Source organism: Talpa europaea (genome assembly GCF_964194135.1).
Source record: "Talpa europaea genome assembly, chromosome: 9".
NCBI lineage: Eukaryota > Metazoa > Chordata > Mammalia > Eulipotyphla > Talpidae > Talpa > Talpa europaea.
This window is the reverse complement of record NC_140076.1, coordinates 18,389,331-18,409,661: the sequence shown is the minus strand read 5'-3', so window position 1 is coordinate 18,409,661 and position 20,331 is coordinate 18,389,331. Positions and strand designations below refer to the sequence as shown.

General features: G+C 57.8%; 1 protein-coding gene across 1 annotated transcript in view; it reads left to right on the top strand.

Annotated features, from left to right (window-relative positions):
- Positions 1-13,884, top strand: part of SPOCD1 (SPOC domain containing 1) — a gene marked incomplete at its 3' end in the record, with an annotated part of 35,933 nt that extends 22,049 nt beyond the window's left edge. Inside the window, exon 13 of the mRNA XM_084242255.1 lies at positions 13,334-13,884. Within this exon, the coding sequence (XP_084098381.1) occupies positions 13,334-13,884 (551 nt within the window). The remainder of the gene's footprint in view (positions 1-13,333) is intronic.
- Between the last annotated feature and the right edge of the window lie 6,447 nt (positions 13,885-20,331).

Genomic DNA, 20,331 nt, shown 5'->3' with positions numbered 1-20,331 from the left:
CCCCCAGCCTCCAGGAAGGTCTGTGTTCCATCCTTGGCTTCTGCTTGGTGTCTCTTTGATGGGCCAAGTGTCCCGCCCACCCTTCCCCATTGGCCATCCCTTTAAGGATCACTTAAGGGGCTGAGCTCTGATGCTCAGGGCGTTCCTTCTTGAGTCTGCCCACAGTCCTTCATGCTGCAGTGCAGGTTACTGTGCCGTTGCTCTCATGAAAGCTGCCTTTCGTTTTTGAGTATCTTGAGCTTAGTAGGGGCTTTCTTCATTTCTCTTGTTGAAAGCAGAAGTGATAACACCTGGGGCGCACGGCTTCACGTGAAGGACTCCTAACTTCGTGAGGGTGTTCTGGAAGCAATCTGGAAGAATGGGGGCAGGGCTTGACTCCAGTGCACAGAGGGCTGATAGCTGGCCCAGTTTTCCTTTCTAGGTGGGGCATCTGGCCTCAGTTTCCCCAGTATCCTCAGCGGACACTTTTTTTCATCCCGTCTCTGTATCTTCTAGCCCATTCCACTACTCACTCAGCGATGGAAGAAGGGCACTCAGGTGCCTTCCTCCAGGGCTTGCCATGAGCGGCTCTGAGTCCAGCAGGACAGACAGACACTGATACCAACAACTTCCTGCACAGTGAACAATCTCACAAGTGGAGGCTCCCAAGGAACCCAGAGGCAAGACTTTGGAGTAATCTGAAATGCATTTTGGTAACTAAGGGGGCGCATTGGGAGAGCAATCCCGGCAGAGGGACCAGCATAGGCAAAGGCTGGGAGGCAAGAAAGAGCCCACTGGCACCACAGGAAATGGGTCTAATTCCCCAGGCACAAAGAAGCTATGGAAGCAGGAGAGGGGGAAAGTTGGCAGGTATGGAGGGGTCAGGTGGTAAAAGACAATGAATGGAAAGGCAGGGAGTTTGAACTTTATCCTGAGAGCACTGGGGAGTCATTGAAGGTCTGACAAAAGGAGGAATGGGGCTGGATTTGCTCCTTAGGATGATGATTTAGGGGAAATATGGACCAGGGATGGGAGGCAGGGCTGACAGCTATGGTTTCTGAGGGAGGTGGGTTCCAGAGATGCTAAGATGGGAGACCAGATGGGGCCCCAAGGCTGCTGTAGTGGGATGGGTGTTTGCTGGTGAGCAAGGTCAGGAGTCCATCTCTTCCTCCCAGCCAGAGCCCTAGAGGTTCCTGGGTCTCCGGGAGGATGTTTATAATCCCTGGAATTCCCAGCCTGGCCCTACCTACCTCTGAGGCCTCAGCTCCCCCTACAGTCCAGGTCCCATGCTCTTAACTGGTTTCTCCATTAGTCCTGCACACACATGACCCAGAATGGGTCATGACTTTGTTCACATTAATGACTGTACCCCTCCATGGCTCTCCTCCTCCCTGGCTCCTCCCAGCCCTCCCCGCCTCTTCCTTGAGACCAGCCCTGCCTGCCTCTGCTCCCCTCTGTCCTGGATTTCCTCCTTCCTTCCCTTTCCTCTCTACCTTTCACTTAGCAAAGGTCCAGGCTGACCTTGTCATTAGCATAAACAGTTGCTTAAAGATCCTTAAAGGAAAAATGCAGACTTGGGGGCCCTGGGTCAAGGCACAGAGCTGGCTCCAGTCCTCAGGGGCTCTGAGAGAGCCGGGCAGGGTGAGCAGTCTCATCTGTAGCTATCTTGCCTCCTCGGCCAATGGAGATGTCGTTATTGCTCCAAATTAGGCACCAATTTGCCCGTGTAATTGTTTGCTAATTGGCATGAAATCCTAATGTAATTAGTTGGGCCCCTTATCGGGGAGCCTGGGGAGCCAGAGGCGGTGGGGGGCCAATGGAGCAGGGAGGGTCTAGGAGACTGGGGAAATGTGTCTGAAAGAGGAGGCCTTGAGCTGCCATCAGGGCTGAGACAAGGAGTTGTGGAAATCTCAGAAGCTCACATTTGAAAGGGCTTTTGGAGAGGCTAGCACTTGCCTGCTCTCCTACAGATGGGGAAACTGAGGACATACAGGGACAGCACCTCCTGCTGCTGAGGACATACCGGGACAGGTGGTGGCAGCTGAGGCCAGATATCCAGGTCACCTGTCTACACTGACCAGAGCTGCTGTCTGACTGTGGGTCAGGATGGCACACTCATGGCTGCCTGGCCTCTGTCTCCAAATCAAGGCAACCCTCTGGGGCAGTCAGGCAAGCGGGTGAGGCTGTGGGTACCAGATCAACTTTTGAGTAGGAAATGCAGTTGGTAAAGGGTCTAGGAAGGATGTCAAGTGGTTAAAGTTGAAGGAGCCACAGGGATGGACAAGAGGCTTTCAACCTCTCCCTGGGAATGACTTGGGCATTGAGAAGGAAGATGCGGAGACTAGAACAAGGGGCTTTCCTTACCTACAGCAGATTTCCCGACGCCCACCCCAGGCTTTTTTGCCTCTCCCACATCTCTGACAAGGCTCTAGCTAAGATGCTGGAACCAGCTTATACTAACCTGGGAGAGTCGATGGTTAAATTTTTAGGAATTTTGCCAGCCAGCTGACTTCACATTGCTAGTTTAAACCAGCCATCATGGGAGGGTTTACACATGGAAATTGGCAAATGCTGCAAATCAAGCTATGCCTCCCTGCTCCCTGCCCAGAGCCTGTTGTTGAAGGTTCCCAGCACACCACTTACACCACCTGAAATGTGACGAAAGAGCCCCAGACATTCTGATCACATTTGGCTGGAAAGTTCTGCTTAGATGTTGTCCCTCCAAATCCCAACACAAGGGGAAACTGAGGCCCAGAGTCATCTAGGAAGTCTGTGGTCCTCTAGACTCAGTTCCAGGAGTGATAACAGCTGAAGGCTGCAGGGTTACTTGAGGATTCAGCCTCAGGCTCGAGGAAGGAAGCACGGTGGACACATTGGCTCTGATGACCAGGAGGGAGTAGAGCAGACCTAGGGCACCATAGGAGGTCGTGTGTAAAGGGGCTCCTGTCAACAGCCTAGCAGTTTCCGGTCTGCCCAGGCAGCAGGATAATTTGGCAGGTGAGGGGAGGCTGTGTGCAGGCAGGATGGGGAGGAGGAGGAGCACTACCAGGACCATTCTGGGGGTGTCATTTTAGTCACAAAGTCCCCACTCTCCTTCTGCAGCAGCTAGTCTCCCTGAAATTGACTTTCACAACTCAAGTTGCTCCCCATTCTGCTCCCTGCAGTCTACCCCTAATCTCTCCTACTGCATCAGTTCCCAGAGTTCTATTCTCTCTAATCCCTATCTTTACCCAGATCTATCCTGTTTCCTGGTCACTGTCCCTGGATGTCCCGAAGGCACCTCAATGCAGCACGTCCAAAATAGAAATCATCGACTCCTCACACGTCTTTCCCGTCTGAGTAAATGGCATGCTCCCCCTCAGGGCCTTTGCACTACCATTTCCCCCTATTTGGACAGCTCCTCCTCTAAAGATCCCTCTCCTCCTCCGTGTCTCTGCTCAGATGTCACCTTCTGGAAGGTACTTTTCTTGTTCACCTTTCAAAACTAGCTCCCGGGCTCCTCTATCCCTCTTGCCTCCTTACCCAACACAACTATCCTTCTTCGGACATACCAACACTTAACATTCCACGTATTTATGTGTCTGTATCTGCCTGGAAGGATAATTCACACCAGCACAGCAGTTATGTAGTCAGGCTCTACAAGTTCCTTGAAGTCCTGGATTGTATCTATTTCACTCGTTCAGGGCCGGACACTTTTAGTAAGTGCTCAGTGAATATGATGAATGAATAACAAATGAGCCTTTATCCAGCCCCTTCTCTAGCCCTGACTCCTCAGCTCCACCTTCCTGTTGCTCCTTGTTCCTTAAACATGATTGTCAGTCTTTCCTATCCAAAATCCTTCCAACATTTCTGTTGCTTTTAGAAAAAAATCTACCTTTGGTTTAGCTTACAAGCCTCTTAGTGATGTATTTCCAGCCTAACCTCTGGCTTCACATATTCTCCTCCAAACACACACATGCACGGATGCACGCACACACACTCACGCACGCACGTGCACAGACACAGGCACAGGGCATACACGGAGCCTGGACACGCTCTTTCTGCCTCTGTATAATGATGCGCCCTCGGCCCTTAGGTGGTCCTCTGCATTCTCTGACTCATTTCTTTCTTTTCTTCATTCAGTCCGTTAAGTGTTTTGAAAGCAGCCCCTGATGCCAGGCCCCTTGCTGAAGCTTCCTGGGAGGAGTCAGTTCTTGTCCTTTCTTGAAAAATGCACTCAGTTTGGCAGGGAAAGGGGAGTTGAAACCATCATCCTATCCCTGTTCCTCTTGTACTGTCCTTTGACCATCTGATAGCATCTTTCTGTGCCACTCAGGCCGCTGGGAGACCCCCATGAGGAGGCAACCCCTGGCCCAGGCTGGCACCTGACAGAGTAGAGGGGACAGGGAGGGTCTCAAGCCGCCCCTATTTGCTGGGACTTCTGAACTGCAACCCTCTCCACCCCACAGGGGCCCAAACCCTGGGAGGAAAGAAATTGTTCCAGTGAGTATGCCATGTGCATACAAGCTTGCCTGTGTCTCTGGATTCACATGTGTGCACATTCCTGTGTGTGCACAGCGGCCTGCCCTGAGCCTGGTGTCGGGGTTTGTTCCAGGCTCCTGGTGCCGGTGTGCTTGGGAATGGGGGTCTGAATTAGGGCTTGTGTGAGCATGTGCCTGTTATGCTCCCCGGGGGCCCCAGTGGTCCTTCCTCTGCTCCATTTGAAGTCTCAGGTGCAGCCAAAGGACAGCAAAGATCTCAGAGTGGACAGGCCCATTGTCTAAGAGGGATAGGCTGCCCTCATGTCCTCAGTAGAGCAGGAGCGTGAAAGTGGAGCCTCTCCTCTGGCAAAGGGCCCATCCTCTCTGGCCATTGCCTCCCCAGGGCCCATTGAGGGCCCACTGAGGGCCTGTGGGCAGGTCAGGTGAGCGGGGCCTCTGGCTCTGGGGGAGATTCCTGGGGCCTGGCAGCTGACTTGCTTGCCCCGCAAAGCCTACCTGGCCAGAGGCCCTGTGGGACCCAGAGGGGGCCAGGGGCTGCGCCAGTACATCGCGCCATGGAGCAGCTGGGTGCTGGCCTGCTCCTCCAGCCCCCACCCCACCCCAGCGCTTTGTGCCCCCTCCACACGGTTGGGCACACCCATTCTGACAGCTGCACATGGGCACAGACACGCCAACACTCACAGGTGCAAACACTTGAGGAGACACAAGGATAGACCCCCAAGCACACAAACACAAGGACACACTCATAGGTGCATGCGGGCACTGGGGCGCGGACACACAAGACACAGACTCGTTCTTACAAACATCCACCCACACAGACTCGCAGATGCAGATGCTTGCCTACGTGTGCACGCAGACACACAGACACACCCTCTGCTGCCCGGACGGCCACTAGTGACACACAGCGAGCACCCACGTGCACCGACACACTTGCAGACACATGCAGGGCCGTGACATGACACGCAGACACAGACACTCATTCAGACTCGTCCTAAAATCCCACCCTGGCAGATGGAAAGGCTTGCCCGCGGTGCGCAGACATGCCACCCGCTCTCACAGAGGGCCGTCACGCAGTGACAGGGACCCCCGAGCTCAATGCTCGCACCCATGCAGGAGCTTGCACGTGGCCCACTGAGGCGGTCACAAACGCGTTCACCCAGACACGCCACACACGCAGGCGCGCGTTAGCAGACACGCCAGTGCTGCACACAATCACACAACGCAGACGCACTCGAGCCCCAGCTGCCTTTGAAATTCAAATCCGCGCTCCCTTCTACCACAGTGGCCCGGCGGCCTGGTACCCCCGCCACCCGGCTGCTGGCTCTGGACTCATTACGCCAGACCGCCCGAAGCGGAAATTAAAATTCATTTCAGGGCAGACCTGGGTAGGGCACAGGGGGCCACACGTGGGCTGCCTGGGTGGTAGGGCCCGTTGTGAGAAGGGAAGGGTATGTGGTGCCCTTAGGAGAAAGGCACTCCTGCCCCTCCTGCTATGTGACCTTGACCCTGGCAAACTCTGGGTTCCCCCTGGAGGCCTCCACAGAGCTGGCTAAGCTGGTTGAGAGTGCCAAGGTTTCAGCCTAGGAGTAGGGGTGGTGTGGGGCTTGCTTAGGAGCAATAGTTCACAAGGTCCCCAAAGACTAGCAACATAGTGTCACAGGTGCAGATCTGCAGACACACCACACACTGGTCCACACTCTCTCATCCAAGCACGCAGAGACAGCACCAGACTCACAGCCACCCACAGGCACACCAGACAGTATCACACATAGCCCGGCCCCACTCGAAGGTCACCAACACCCCAAAGTACACACAAGGACACACACCAAACACTGGCACACAGGGATGCAGCCACACAGAGACCTGCAGATGCACCCTGACTCACACCCTACCCAAAGATACACACACAATCACACACACATACAAGTCCTGAAAACACTTTGCCCTACACAGACATATACACACAGTTGCTCAAGTACACAGTGAGCCCAAACACCACATTCTGGTTGCACCCCACTTCAACAACACATAAACATAATCCTATTATCACACTTCACTTTCACCCAGACACTGAGTGGGTGTACAAATCCCAGGATCACACACAGGTCTGTATTCTGCACCATACATGTACCCAACAGAAAAATAAATGCATGAAAACACCGTGCACCCTGCATACAAAGACAAGCGCACATGCACACGCAGCAGAGATTCCCAGAGCCAGGCCCAGGCTCCTGACGTACAAGGCAGACACACACAGAACCTGCATGCAGGCACACCATACACACACAGACTCTCCCCACGCATTGACGCACACAACCACCCACACGTGTACCGGAGCTCAGCCCCACGCACTCCTGCTCTGACACGCGGAGCACTGGCTCGGCGTTGCACCGGGGCCTTCCCTTCCAACCACAACATGCAGGTGGCTCTCCCCACCCACCCCCCACCCCATCCACAGCCCTTGCCCCCGGGGTTGGCAGTGACACAGCAAGTCTCTCTCCTCGCCCCCAGCAGTGATGCCTGACTGCCAGCCTGGGGTGGTGCTTGTTCAGGCAAAAGGGACGCAGGTGTCTCCAGTTCTGTGTGATATCTTTCCAACATCCTCAGCAACTCTGGTTGCCTCCCCCCAAAATCTGGAATCCAGTCTCAGCTTCTCCTTGCAGCTGCCAGGTCGTGGGAATCAGACCCTCTCAAATCTTTCCTCCTGAGGGACCTGGTCTTTTCTGGAAGATCAACTCTAATCCTGAAATAAATTGTTTTCCACAGGTGGCGCTTGGCCTGTCCTCTGGGGGAGGGGGTGGAGTGGCAAAGAGGACAGGGACCAGGCAGGACTAGGGTAAGGCCTTTCTGAATGAGGGGAGGCGTGGGGCCTCTCTGCTCCACAGTTTCTGCATCTGCGAAATGAAGGTGACTATACCTATTTAAGGGGTTGTCCTGAGGTCTAATTGTGGCAGTGGATCAAAAGCAACTGACACAGTGTCAGGACCACAGAGTGGGTCGAGGGATGAGCGGGTCCCTGTAGACCTCCAGGCTACCCCTTCTCTGTCTGCTGTGCCCAGTGTGTCCTGCTTGGCACAGCCCATTCCATCAGGATCTGGGTGGCACTGAGCCTGGGTGAGAGAATCCAGGGCATCCCAGGTGTGGGAACACACTGGCCCCCCGCTGCCAGTGCACCCTGTGCCTACTAATTTCCCAGGCCTCCCTCCCTCCACCTGATGCCCCTGCTTCCTCCACCCAGGTGGGAAGTAGCGAACAGCTGTTCTCAGGCTGCATGTCTGCTGCGTGTGGGCTCACCATGCATGTCCGACAGCCTGGGAGTGTGGATACAGGTTGATTGCTGTCATTTCTGGGAGTGGGGAGTGGCTTCCACTCCTGGAAGGCCCTGGAAGGCCGACAGCAGGGGCCTGTGGAATTAGATCCCAGGGAGAATTTACGAAGGGAGTGCCTGGTTGTCTCCTGCAACCTGGAGGGATTTTGTGTCACCTCAGCCCAGAGCAGGAGGTGACAGGGCTGATAGACAGGATGGACAAGTCCTCACAGGACCAGAATAAGAGAGAGGGGCTGGGCCCTGGGGTGGTGTGTGTGTGGTTATTTACATACTGTGTATTTCAGTCAAGTGTCTATGTCTGAGGGCCAGCAACTAGGTCCATTTCTCTGCAGGGATCGCGCATGCACAGCTTCCTGGCCATACCGTGCCGCCTGCTGCCTCCTTCACTGCACTGAGCTCCGCAAAGGAAAGGTCCCACTGGTATGCTGCTCTCTCTGGGGATGGGTGCTGGGTGCTGAGAAAGTCTCAGGGTCCGGGTCCCAATTCCATGACAGAAACACCTGACACAGCCCGCAGGCCTGAGTAAGTTTAAAACCATGCAGATGACAGCTCCTTGGGTCTGGGCCTGTTTGTGGCATTTCGCCTTCACCATCACAGGTGAGTCATACAGGTCTGCTAGGTTGGGATCACTATTCCATTTTACAGAAGAGAGCAGAAGTGAACTCTTTCTGGGTCATCCCATTGGAAAAGAAAACACTGTTTAGTGATCAAGGGTCATGGACTGGAAGCTCCGTGAGGGCAGGGTTTGTGCCTTTACCATTCACCCACTCAACAAATGCTAGGGCCTCCAGCTGTGAATGGACTGACAAGGTCCCCCTTCACATAACTCAGTCCAGCAGGGAAGGAGAGGGTATGTGTATAGAAAGAACACATTTTCAGAGTAATGAGTGCTGGAAAGGAAATATAGCGAGGTCATGGGATGAAGCTACTTTAGACATGCTTTAGTAGAAGTATAATCAGGGAGACCTCCTGGAGGAGGTGATATTGGCATTGAGACCTTCCCTCCATGGGGAGTGAGCCATGGGAAATGCTGGGGGAGGCTTTGGAGTTTTCCAAAAACAGTGAGAAGATCTATGTGACTGGAGCATAGCGTTGGGGTTTGGGTGGGAGGGCTGGAGATGGCTCTGGGGAGGCTGGTAAGGACTAGATCATGCAAGGCTTGGAAGGTCAGTGTTAAGTGAGTGGGAAACTGTCAGGGAATTTAAGAGGCACTTTGATTTACATTTTTAAAAAAGATTTATTTATTTATGCATACAAGAGCTGGGGTACAGGCCAGAGATGCGAGGGGTGAGAGGATTCACCAGAGACAGATTCGGGAACAGAACAGGCAGACTGACTGAAATACATTCCTGAGGGAGCAGCGGGCGAGACAGGAGAGGTCTGCCACGCCATGTGGGTTTCTCCCTGGCTGGCCGGGGATTGAACTCGTGCTGCGGAGGCTGCGGATTGCTTCATAGTGCGGTGTTTAACCCCTTGCACCACAAGGGAGTCCAGTTTACATTTTTTAAAGATTTATTTATTTATGTATACAAGAACTGGGTAATAGACCTGAGGTACAGGGGGTGAGAGGATTCACCAGAGACAGAGGGGGGAGCAGAACAGGCAGATCGACTGAAATACACTGTTGAATGGAGCAGGGGAGGGGCAAGACAGGAGAGGTCTGCTGCACCATAGAGGTCAACTCCTCCCTGGCTGGGGATCCTGGGGATCGAACTCATGCTGCTGTGGCTGGTGGTAGCTTGATAGTGCTGACGCTTAACCCCTTGCACCAACAGGGAGTCTCCCTTGATTTACATTTTAAAGAGGTGGCACAGTGGGCTCCAGGGGAATAGATGGGGGAGGCGGAGTTAGGGGTGGGAACCCAATCCCAACCCAGGCACCAGATAATAGTGGCTTGGACTTGAGCGCTGGCAGTGGGGATTTGAAGAGTGAATAAATTTGGATATTTTGGGAGGTAAAAACAACAGAACATGTTGATGGCCTGGATCCCAATGCTAGACCATAGTAAATACTCAATAAACATTTGTTGAATGAGTTAGAGAAGGCACCTTCCTGGTGCCAGGCTCTTGTGCGCACCCTCTGGTATAAGGTCTATGTGAAGACCATGCAGGACCCTCAAGGTCTTCTCCACCATCAGCCCCAGGGGCCAGGAACCAGAGAATGTAGGCACTGCTCAGGGGGCTACACACAAACCCTGCACAAACGCTGGGGAGACTTGGCTAGGGAGCAACCAGCCCTCCTTTCCTTCCTTAATCTACAGAACCAAGAAAATGACTAACCACCTAACCCATTTGGCCTCTGCAGCAGAAAGGATGGATGCTGGATATGCAGGACTTCCCACAGGCAGAGAGGGCCAGTCCTCTCTTTCTAAGACACCTCTCCAGGATCCGTGCCACCCAGAACAGCGAGGTATTTGTCAAATGAACTCTGGAGCAGATCCTAGTGAGAAGGTTATCACATGGATTTGGGTGTCTTTGAAGACATGCTCTGAGTTCCTGGTAGGTGTCTGGATTTGGGACGGGGTGGAGTACCCGAAGGAGATCTCGGTACCCGGATTTTGGGAGGCCACGGAGATGCCTGGCTTATTGATGAGAGAGGGCAGGGCTGCAAGAGGGGCACTCCTAGGTCCCACTAGCTAGAAAGAAACCTGCCCAGGCTCTGGGCCAAATAAATCATTGGGAAGGGAAGAAGAACATTTTTTCATCTGTTTAAAGGGCAACGAAGCATAGCGGTGGCTGGCCCAGTGGGAGGCAGGGCTGAGGCCAGGAGGCTGAGGCCAGGGCTGCTTCCTCCTCACCCCCATTCCCTCTGGAGCTGCCCCACTGCGGATTGTGCTGCCTCTTGACTGGGTCACCTGTGGTTGTCACTGTTAACAAATATACTCATTAACTGGTAATAAAACAATTATTTTAAAAGACCCCATTTAGGGGCATAGCTCTTGCTAATTCCTATCTTTGATTTTACTGGAGCCCAGGCTGAGATCATTCACACCATTACACAGATTAGAAAACAGAGGCCCAGAAAGCAGAAGGGACTCTCTCGAGGACACCTAGCATGGAGGTGTGAGAGCAGGGAAGAGAGTCTGACTTCTGATTGCCGTTGTGGGATTGGTCCCCTCCATTACATCCATAGGGGCCCCCATGGGGCTAAAGGGCTGGCGCCATTGTCCTGTGCCCAGTCTTTGTGGGGGAATAGGAGCAGAGGCATGTCCCTTCACTCTGCCCAGCCAAGCCCTGGTGCCGCTTTCCTTGCCCCATCTCTGTCCCAGACTCCCTTGAGGTCCTTCTTGGTACTAAGACTTGATCTTGCCACCCCTGTCTGGGCTGTCAAAGAAGTAATTTCTATTCAACCAGCTGGATTTGAATATGGAAACGGTTTGTAATTACTCCAAGTCCTCCAGGGCAGCATTATCACCAGAGTGCGTCTGGAAGGGCAGGGGTTCCTGGGAAAGGAGGTGGGGAAGCCCTGATGCAGGCAGGCACCTCCAGGGAGAGCCTTCCAGACGTTTTGCCTAGCCTAACCTGCTTCTGCACAGTTCCTGCAAGGTAGTGCTCTCTCCACCTTACTCCCACAGCCCTTGCCGCCTTGCTGACCTCTCCCAGCCTGCTCCATGAGCTGCCAGGTATGGAGTGCCATCTCAGTCAGAGAGCTACCCAGAAACTGACGATCCCTGCTGTCTATCTGGAGCCAGCCCCTCCCATTACCCCTGCACCCAGATGGATCCTGGAGAGAGGGGAAGGGCCTTAGGGATCCAGCTGCATCACATCTGCAGGAGACCTGCCTGGGTTTCTGTGGGCTTTGGGTCTCCTGGATGCTGGCGTCATGAATATTCATAAAGAAGGAGGCAGGCTCCCTGTGGAAGAGGAAGGTGCTGGTGCTCTGGAGGATAGGATCTTGGAGGCTTCTTGTATCTGTGTGGGGACCCCATGTCCCACGTACTCTCCCCATCTTTGACCACCTCCTTAAGCCATGAAGCCCAGCAGCAACCCGTTGCCCCTCTCACGGAGGGGGCCCACCGGGCTGACTCTCAATACCTTGTCAAGCTTGCCTGTCTGGACTTTCACAGTAGCCTCAGGGCCCCCCAAACCTAGAGACCTGGGGTGTGTTTGAGGCCCAGCAGGAGCCCAGGAGCCCTGCCCACAAGTACTAGCCCAAAGCACAGGTTTTCTTGGGCTCCTGCAGGGAAAGGAAAGGGGCTAGCCCTGCTTTCCTCCCTGCTTCACACAGCCTCATAAATTCCCTTAAGGTGACAGGTGAGATTCCTTCATTGCCCCTTATTACCGCCTTCCATTAAAGTCGATAATCTCTCACAATCACTCACAACAAATGTCACTGCAACTGCTGGAGGGGGGAGGGGAAGGCAGGGGAGGGGGGAACAGGGGCTTTTCTCTTTGCCTCTTCCTGGTACTGCCCCTGGGGGAGGTGGAGTCTTCTCATCCGGTCCCTGTCTGCAGGGTGACACATCCTGTCCAGGCCTGCAGTGGGAGGAGGGGGTGGAATCCCACTGGGTGGAATGGGGACTTCCTCACTGTCCAAGTTTGGCCCCCTCCTGGTCAGAGAACCTTCAAAATATAGGGTTTGCGAAACCATCCCACCCTCCACCGCAAAGCTGCCCCCTGCTGGCTCCTCCTCTGACCAGAGCCATCTGATTAACCTACTTGTCTTGGGCCGCAGTGGTGTGTCCCTGGTCTGCCCACCTTCCTGGTGGCAACATGCCCAGGCCACAAACCACCCAACCAAGGCTCTGAGCCATAGGCATCTCCTTAAGTACGCCTGAACCATGTGGGCTCAGGCCCCACCCAACTGTCCCTGGGCACAGTGCCAAGATGGGGAGGGGGTGGGACCGTACATTTCTGCTGCTTCTACACAAACAGATGCAACACGGGGGCGCCCCTGGCACAGGGAAAGGCACTTTGTGGGAATAGACAGGCACTCAGAAAACCATGTAATACACTGCACACGTGTAGCATCCCCGTGCATAGGGACATGCAACATTGCAGAGTTTACACGGGAGTATGCACCAAACACTGCAGTGTACATATGTGGCTCCTACATGCAAGTGACCTCAGCACTCAACACACATGTGGCACTTGTAAGCATGCTTGCACACGTATAACATATTTGCCCCCAGGAACAAGCAGCATGCATTCGGGACCTGAGCACATGTGAACACGCTGCGCATATATGTAGCACTTGCATGCAGTCAGGGAACATTGCAATGCACACGTAGGGCACCTGTATGCATAAGCATATGCAAAGTTCAGCGTACACGAGCGGCACCTGCATGCACAGGGATATGCAATATGCCTGGGGTTGGGGGGAGCAAATGCTTTAGCGCCCACAGCCCAGGAGACCCTGGCAGTTCAAGACGACTCGGGCCCGGGGTATAGCTAGAGGGGCGTCGCGGATCCCCGAATCCTGCGGTCCGAGAGGCCGCGGGCGGGGCGGGGGCTTACCCGGGGTTCCTCCCGCGCCGGCGCCCGGGGCCCGGGGTGGGGAGGGGAGCGTGTGCTCGGCTCGGCTGGCGCTGCTCCCCCTTTAACAGGAGGCGGCGCGCGTCGCCCCCGCCCCCCGCCCCTTCTCCCGCGGCTCCTCGCGCCCGGCCCGGCGCGCGCCCCCTCCCGGGCCCGGCCCGCGCAGGCGCCGCGTCCCGCCTCGGCCGTCACTCGGCCCCGCGCGCGCTGCGGGCAGCGGCCGGAGCGGCCGGAGGAGCCGGATTTGACGGCGGCGGAGGCTTCGGCGGCCGCGGCGTTCGGAGACCGGGAGGATGCGGCGCCGGCTCGGGGGGCCCGGGGCTGCGGCCGCCGCCCGCGAATAGGAGCAGCGCGCGCGGGGGTGCGCGGCGCGGGGGAGCGGGAGCCGGGTGGGGGTGGCGCGGCGAGGAGGCGGCGGCAGGAGCCCGCGCCCGGCCCGGCGCCCGCCCGCCCCGCCGGCTCCGCGGCGCCTGTTCTGCACCCGCCGCTCCGCGGAGCGGGAGCCTCGGGCCTCCGCGCGGCCGCCGTGAGCCCCGCGCGCCCGGCCGGCCCCCGCCTAGGGATGGCAAACTTGCGCCCCGCGGCCACCTCCGCCAGCGTCGGCCCCCGCTCCTGCTGCTGACGGCGCCCAGGTGAGTGCCCGGCGCAGACCCCGCGGCCCGCGCCCGCCCCCCGCGGCCCGAGCTCCGCACTGCCCGGGCCGGCGCCCCCGGCCGGGTCTGCTGGGCTCCCCCGCCCGGGCTGAGTGCGCTCCGCGCCCACCGCTCCCGGCTCTCTGGAACTTCCGAGCCCGGGGCCGAGGTCTCCGGGGGTGCCTGGGCCCCTCCCCCGCCCCCTCCCGGCTAAAGCCCCCTCCCCCGGGCGCGCCCCCCCGCCGCGCCCCGCGCCCCAGCCGCGCCTCCCTCCGTCCGAAGTGTCTCCCCCCTCGCCCCCGGATCAGCCTCGTCGGGCGTGCGCCCCCACCTTGCTCAGAGACCCTTCTCCAACCTGAAGCTCGACAGTGTGCCCCCCTTTGAGCCCTTCTCGTGGAGGTGCCGGACCCCGCGCTTCCCCGCACTTCTCTCTGCCGGGCGCCCCCCCCGTGCCCGTCCACGTCTCCCCACAGCTGCTGCCCGTCCTCGCGCTGCGCCTCAGCCTCGCTTCCCCTTCTTCTGTCCGGATCGCCGCCTCCCCCATATCTGCCCCGAGTCCCGTCTCCTTGCCAGTCTCTGCTGCAAGTCCCCTCCCCCGCAGCCTGGACTTGGGGCGCGTCCTCCCGCCGTCCGCGCCGCCCCGCGCCCCCTGCTCCCCGGCCGGGATCGCGCCCGGCCCCGCGCGCCCGGCCCCATCTTTGGCCAGAGTCTCGCGTCCATCCCCCACCCCTTCCCTCCCACCCCCCAGGAATGGAGCCGGCGCCGAGCGCACCCCCCGCGGCCCCGGGCCCGGCTCGCTGGGCGCTTGGGTCACAGGCGGCGAAGTTGGCGGCCGCTCGCGCCGCCGGCGGGGCCGGGGAAGTCTCCGCGCGGCTCCGATGCGGAGCGGGGCCCGAGCCCGGTGCCCGCGGCGGGAGGGGCTCCGAGCGGAGGGAGGCTGCCCGCCTGCCCGCCTCGCCAGCTGCCGGCCGGGCCCCTGGGCGTCCTCTGGCGCCCCCTGCCCGCCGCCGGGACCCGCCGCCCCTTTTCCTTCCCCGGGCAACCCCAGGTTTCCGCAGCCCGAGCAAAGCGGTAGCTGCGGGGCTGGCGTTGGGAAGTCCCAGGGGAGAGAAGGGTGGTGGGCGAGGACGCCGTCCCTCCAGCTAGTCTTGCCGGCGCGGCCCTGGTTGGCAGGCCTCATGCTCTGGGGAGGGACGGGGTGGGTGGTCGGAGGACCCATCCCAGCAGCCGTCCAGGAGCCGGTTCAGCCACCAGCGCAGACCAGCAGGACTGGCCCCTGTATTTGAGATGGTTTCATTGGGCTTGTGTGGGCTTGGGCAGGTGACCCCACAGAGCCGCTGTCTGTCTACCCCTTCCATGGCAGTCTGCACAGGTGGGGGTGCGGGCAGAGGTGGGCTTTGTCAGGCTTGGGCATGGATAGGCATCTGGGAGTCCACCTGGCCCTGGGACAAGGCAGGCACCTGGGAAGTGTGCCCCGGCTGCCACAGAGCGAGGGGCAGTGTGGACTCTGCACAGGGTATGCCAGTTGGTGGCAGGGTTGTCACCAGACAAAGATTGACAGAGATCTCTCCCCTTTTCTTCCCTTCTGGGTCTCCTTCTCCCCCACCCCACCCCTGCCCCCCATGACTCTCAGAAAGGGGTAGGTCTTGCCTGGAGTGGCTGTGTGTCCTCGCCATTTCTTTAACCTAAAGTGAGACCCAGGTGGTCTCTGCCCCCCTCCCTCCCTCCTCTTCCCTTGGTAATGGAGCTGAGTTAGTACTTGGGAACTCAGCTTTTGGTCAGATAATTTCCCTTCAAAAGCTGTGTGACCTGGGCCAGCTACATAGCCTTGCTGAGCCTTGGTTAGTCCTCTGTAAAATGGGTCAGTGATCACTGCTTCGTTAGTTGCTGGGAAAATGAAGTTAGATGGTACAGAGAGCCTGGCATGTAGTCATTCTCAGTAATGATAGGTGTGCTGGGCTGTTTCTCTTCAAAGCCAAGGTCAGGCTCCTCTCCATCCCTAATCCCAGAAGAGGCGTTCAAAACAAGTTCTAGTGCCTTCACCCCAAGCCCAGGATAATAAAGCCAGAAAATACCTGGGTCAGGGTGGGTCTCCACACTGTGCCACGCACCCTTCCACATCCCACTGGGCTGCTCTGGATCAGCTCTGGCGGGTGGGGCCCCAGTGAAAGCCAGGCCAAAGTCTCCTTAGTCCTGGTTTAAGTCTAGAGGCCCGGGGGGTGGGGTAAGTACAGGGGAGAACCCCTAATCGAGGTTCCCCAAGGTAGTCTGGCAGTTAGGGGGTCTGGCAGGGGAGATCAGTCAGAGGAGCACATGGGGCAGAGGAGCCTGTTCTTCCCCAGGAGGCCAGAAGCCATCAGGAACTTTCCTGGACAGTTAGCCCTCCAGGTCAGCGTTGGGATGACCTGACCTGAGAGCCCCGAGACTTTGAAGAAACCTGGCTTTGACGTGAGTGCCTTGGTGAAGGGCGGGCGCTGCGGGGAGGGGTCTCGAACCCGTGACGTCCAGCTGGGCTGGAAGTCCTCCGGCGGTGTGACTGGGCCTGGGTCCCCCCGGGGAGTGGCAGCCTCCAGCCTCCCGCCTGCCTGGGCAGCCCTGACATTGGGGAACAAAAGCTTTCGGTTCCTGTAGCAACCGCGGCTCCAGCTGCTGCAAAGTTCCGGGGAGGCGGGCGGAGGGCGGCTGAGTCACCGCCCCCTCCCGCGCCGCCCGCGCGGCGCCGCCCCCCTGGCTGGGGCCGCCCCTCGACCCTTCTTTAGGACCTTTGGGTGACTCCCGGAGACTTCTTCCCCCGCCGGAGGACCCCGCAGAACCGGCCGGGCGCCCTCTCAGCCGGTCGGGGCGGGAGGGGCCGCACGGGGTGGTCGCCGCCCCCCTCGGTCCCGCCCACCAGCTCCTGGGGGTGTGCGCCCCTCTGGGTACGCGAGCTCGGGGAGAGGGGTGTGGAGGACCCCGCCCCCCGGCCAGGGGATGCATTGGGGGCCTGCGGGCCCCGAGTGGGGGTCCCCACCCCCGCGGCGGCCTAGACTCGGCCCGGCGGCGAGCGCCCGGGAGGCGGAGGGTGAGTGACGGGCGGGCGAATTGGAGCTGCCAGGTGGATAAACGCGGCGGATGTGCGCACCCGCGCGCCCCTCCCCCGCCCGCGCCCCGGCCCCGGGCCCCGCCGGCGCCCCTGCTGCCAGCCTCGCGCGGACAGGGCCCCGGGCCCCGGGCCACCCGGCCCTCACCCTGGCATGACGCGCTCCGAGGCTTTGTGCCCCGCAGTCTTAGCTTGGCCCTGCCGGTCGCTGCGAAGGCTCAGATTCCTTCGTTGGCACAGAAGGGTAGCCCGAGACTGGGCAGTGAGCGCCTGGGCCGAAGGGGGGCTTCTCAGCTTTGCTCGTGGAGGTCTGGGCTTTGGGCCTGGAGAGAGGAGAGCATCACCCGAGAAGGGGTCCCTGAGACTGGGGTTACCACGACCCGGCTCCTCACCCGGCTCACCCGGAGAGGTCCTGGGGGGGGCGTGGGCAGTGGCTATCCTCTCCATCACTGTCCTGACCCAGGAGGTTCTTCCTGAGAGCTGCCTCCCTGCATCGCCTCTCCAGCGCCCGTGCCTGATCTTGCTGGGCTTGGAGGTGGCAAAGCTACTCTAGTGGTTCAACCCCGAGTCTTCCCAGAAGTAGCCACCTCCACCTCAGCAGAATGGGGGGAGCCTGTGAGGTTCTGAGTAGAGGACGGGGAAGGAGGAAAGCAGGTGTGAGTACTCTCACTGTGCCTGAGTGCTGGGAGCTCACAGGAGGCTGCAGGAGAAGCTGTGTGCCATCCTGATCAAACCAAGGATCATGTTTCCATTTCACAGAGGGAAACTGAGGCTCGGGAAGGTTAATTGTGGCTAATAACCATGCAGACTGCCTGTGAGGTAAAGATCCTTCTAGATGCCCTCTCAGGGGAGGCGCGCTCTGACCCAGCTTAGAATTGGACTGACTGTGGGTGGGAAGCGATATAAAAAGGAGTCCCCAAAAAGGTCTTACGTTACAGTAGGCACAGTGAGGGTCATATGCAGCCAGGGTGAAATTCCAGAATGAGTGTGAAGGGGGTGTCTGAAAGAGACTGAGTTGGGGAGGGGCTTGAGGGTAGGGTTTAGTGGTGGCTCAATTCTGGAGCCAGTCTATGGCTCTGAAGAATGTGGACTTAGTGGTTTTCAATAGGTTGTGGCTATGGAATAGGAGCAACAGAGGCCCAGGAGGTGGTGCTGGGCTCTGAGCCCCTAGCTTCGAGAACACAAAGGAAGGAACAGCAGGTCAGGTCCTGCATGATGTTAGCTGTCATGTGCTGGGCCTTCAAGAGCCGAGTATCTGTGTTTGTATGTCTGTGTGCGTATCTGTTCACATGCAGAATGTCTGTGTGTGTCTGTGCATATATGCTTTGTGTGCATGTCTGCAGGGCACAGGATATTGAAAACCACGTGTGTTGGTGTGTGTGTGTGTGTGTGTGTGTATGGAGATTCCCCATCCTGCCCTAAGTGGGGGAGGCAAGGCCAGTTATAATGAGCCCCCCACCTCCCCGCCGCTGAGCTGCAGCCATGGCCTGAATTTTGCAAGCTGCTTAAAAATAATTGGGGGCAACAGGGAGATTATATGTCACTCATCATCAGCTGCTGGCTTCACTGGTGCCGCAGCGGACTGGGTGGCTGAACAGTTTGGGACGAGCATGGCGTGGGGTAGGGAGGCCAGGGATCTGGTTCCTTTTTCCGGTGGATAACTAGCTTCTGCTGGATAACTCCAGGCTGTCTTTGGAGATGGGTAGGTGGTTCTTCCCTAGTAGATGGGCCTGCCTTAAACTGTCTCCCCCCAATCTCCTGTTGCTCCCTGAGACTGGGGAGAGGCTGGTACTTCTTTGTGGTTGTGGCTTGGGCCTGACTCAGTTGTAGCCTGTGGGATCTGGGGCAGTGTGGGTGCTGCACAGGGACTGGAATTCTGGGGTTCTAATGCCTATCCCCACCCTTGGCTACTCTTTGAACTTTTGAACAGCTAACGGGAAATCTGTCTCTGGGGAGCAGCCATGTCTTGGGGAAAATCTCCTCATACCTGTGCATTATCCTGTGCTTGTGATTTAGTTCTCAGAGCGAAATGCTTGGGCTTCTGGTCTGAAGCCTGAGTAGCAAGGAAGGGAAGGAGCAAGAGGCTATTGGTGGGTGAGCGAGAAGCCAAGGTTGGGGCCTCAGGTCCTGGACTCCAGTCCCAGCTTGGCTCCTCTTATGAGGTCTTGAGCAGATTGCCTCTCCTCCTGGAGCCTCATCTTCTCTCCTCCTAATGTAGAACAGCCGGGCTCTAGGGGCCCATCCACTGCTGTGAGCTATGCCATGGGCCTGGAGGAGGGAGATAGTGTGGATCGCTTCGGGGGCAGGGCTGGCAGGGGGGTTGAGCCAGCCCAGACTCCGTGGCCAGTGGTTGGGAGGGCACCAGCAGCAACCGCCCACCCAGTCCTGGTCCCCTCATGTGTCTGTCAGTGTGGGGCTTGGGTCCCAGATGGCCCCTCACCTGGAGTGCATTCACACCTGTTGGGAGCTCAGCTTAGTGCAGCGCTTTGGGGGAAAGGTAGTAAGTCATTAGTGAGCTCCTGTCTCTCAGGAGCTTGAAGACTGGAGAGATAGCTGAGCTGGCCCAGGAAGTTGGCGAGGGCCAGTGGCCATGAGTAAATGAAGGGATTTTCAGGCAAGAGCCGTGGGAGATGAGAGTAGAGAGGTGGCTTGGTTGCCTCACTGTAACGGGTCCTGAGCCAGAATAAGCCTGTGGCGGGAGGGAAGAGGGGTCGGAGGGGAATTACTGGACCCATTTTGCAGATGCCTCCCCACCCGTGTCCACCAGGAAGTCCACATCAGTGACGCTCGTGGCATTCACACTGGCGATGCCCCGCATGGGCATGGTTGAGCTTGTGCGTAGTCCCTGGTACACTGGCGGTAGCTCCTCCCCTTTCTCTCCCACTCAGTAAAGCAAGTGAGTGAGGATGACATTGTTCTGGGAATAACCTTGAATTGCTCTGATTTATAAAAAAGCAAATCGTTGTCAAACATCTCTACTTTGACAATTACTGCTGGATTACATGTGACACGCCTCCGCCGATCACGACACCTGTGACTGAGAACAACAGTCTTGGAGAACCCACTTTGGGGGGTGGGGATGGGGCCCCGGCTACACATCTTCGGACTGAGGTGCTGTGGCTGACGGGACCCCCCGAGGAACCACAGGATACGAGTAAAAACACCAGTGTTACAGACTTGCAAGATTCCAGGCACCCTCCTGAGCCCCGTCCCTCGCTTACCTCATTTAGATGTTGGAGGAAACCTGTGAGATAGGGACTCTTGTTGGTCCATTTTGAGGGTAAGGCCCTGAGGCGCAAGTCTCTTGGCTAAGATTGCGCGGGTGGTCCTGGGTGCTTTGAGAGAACCCGGCCCACGC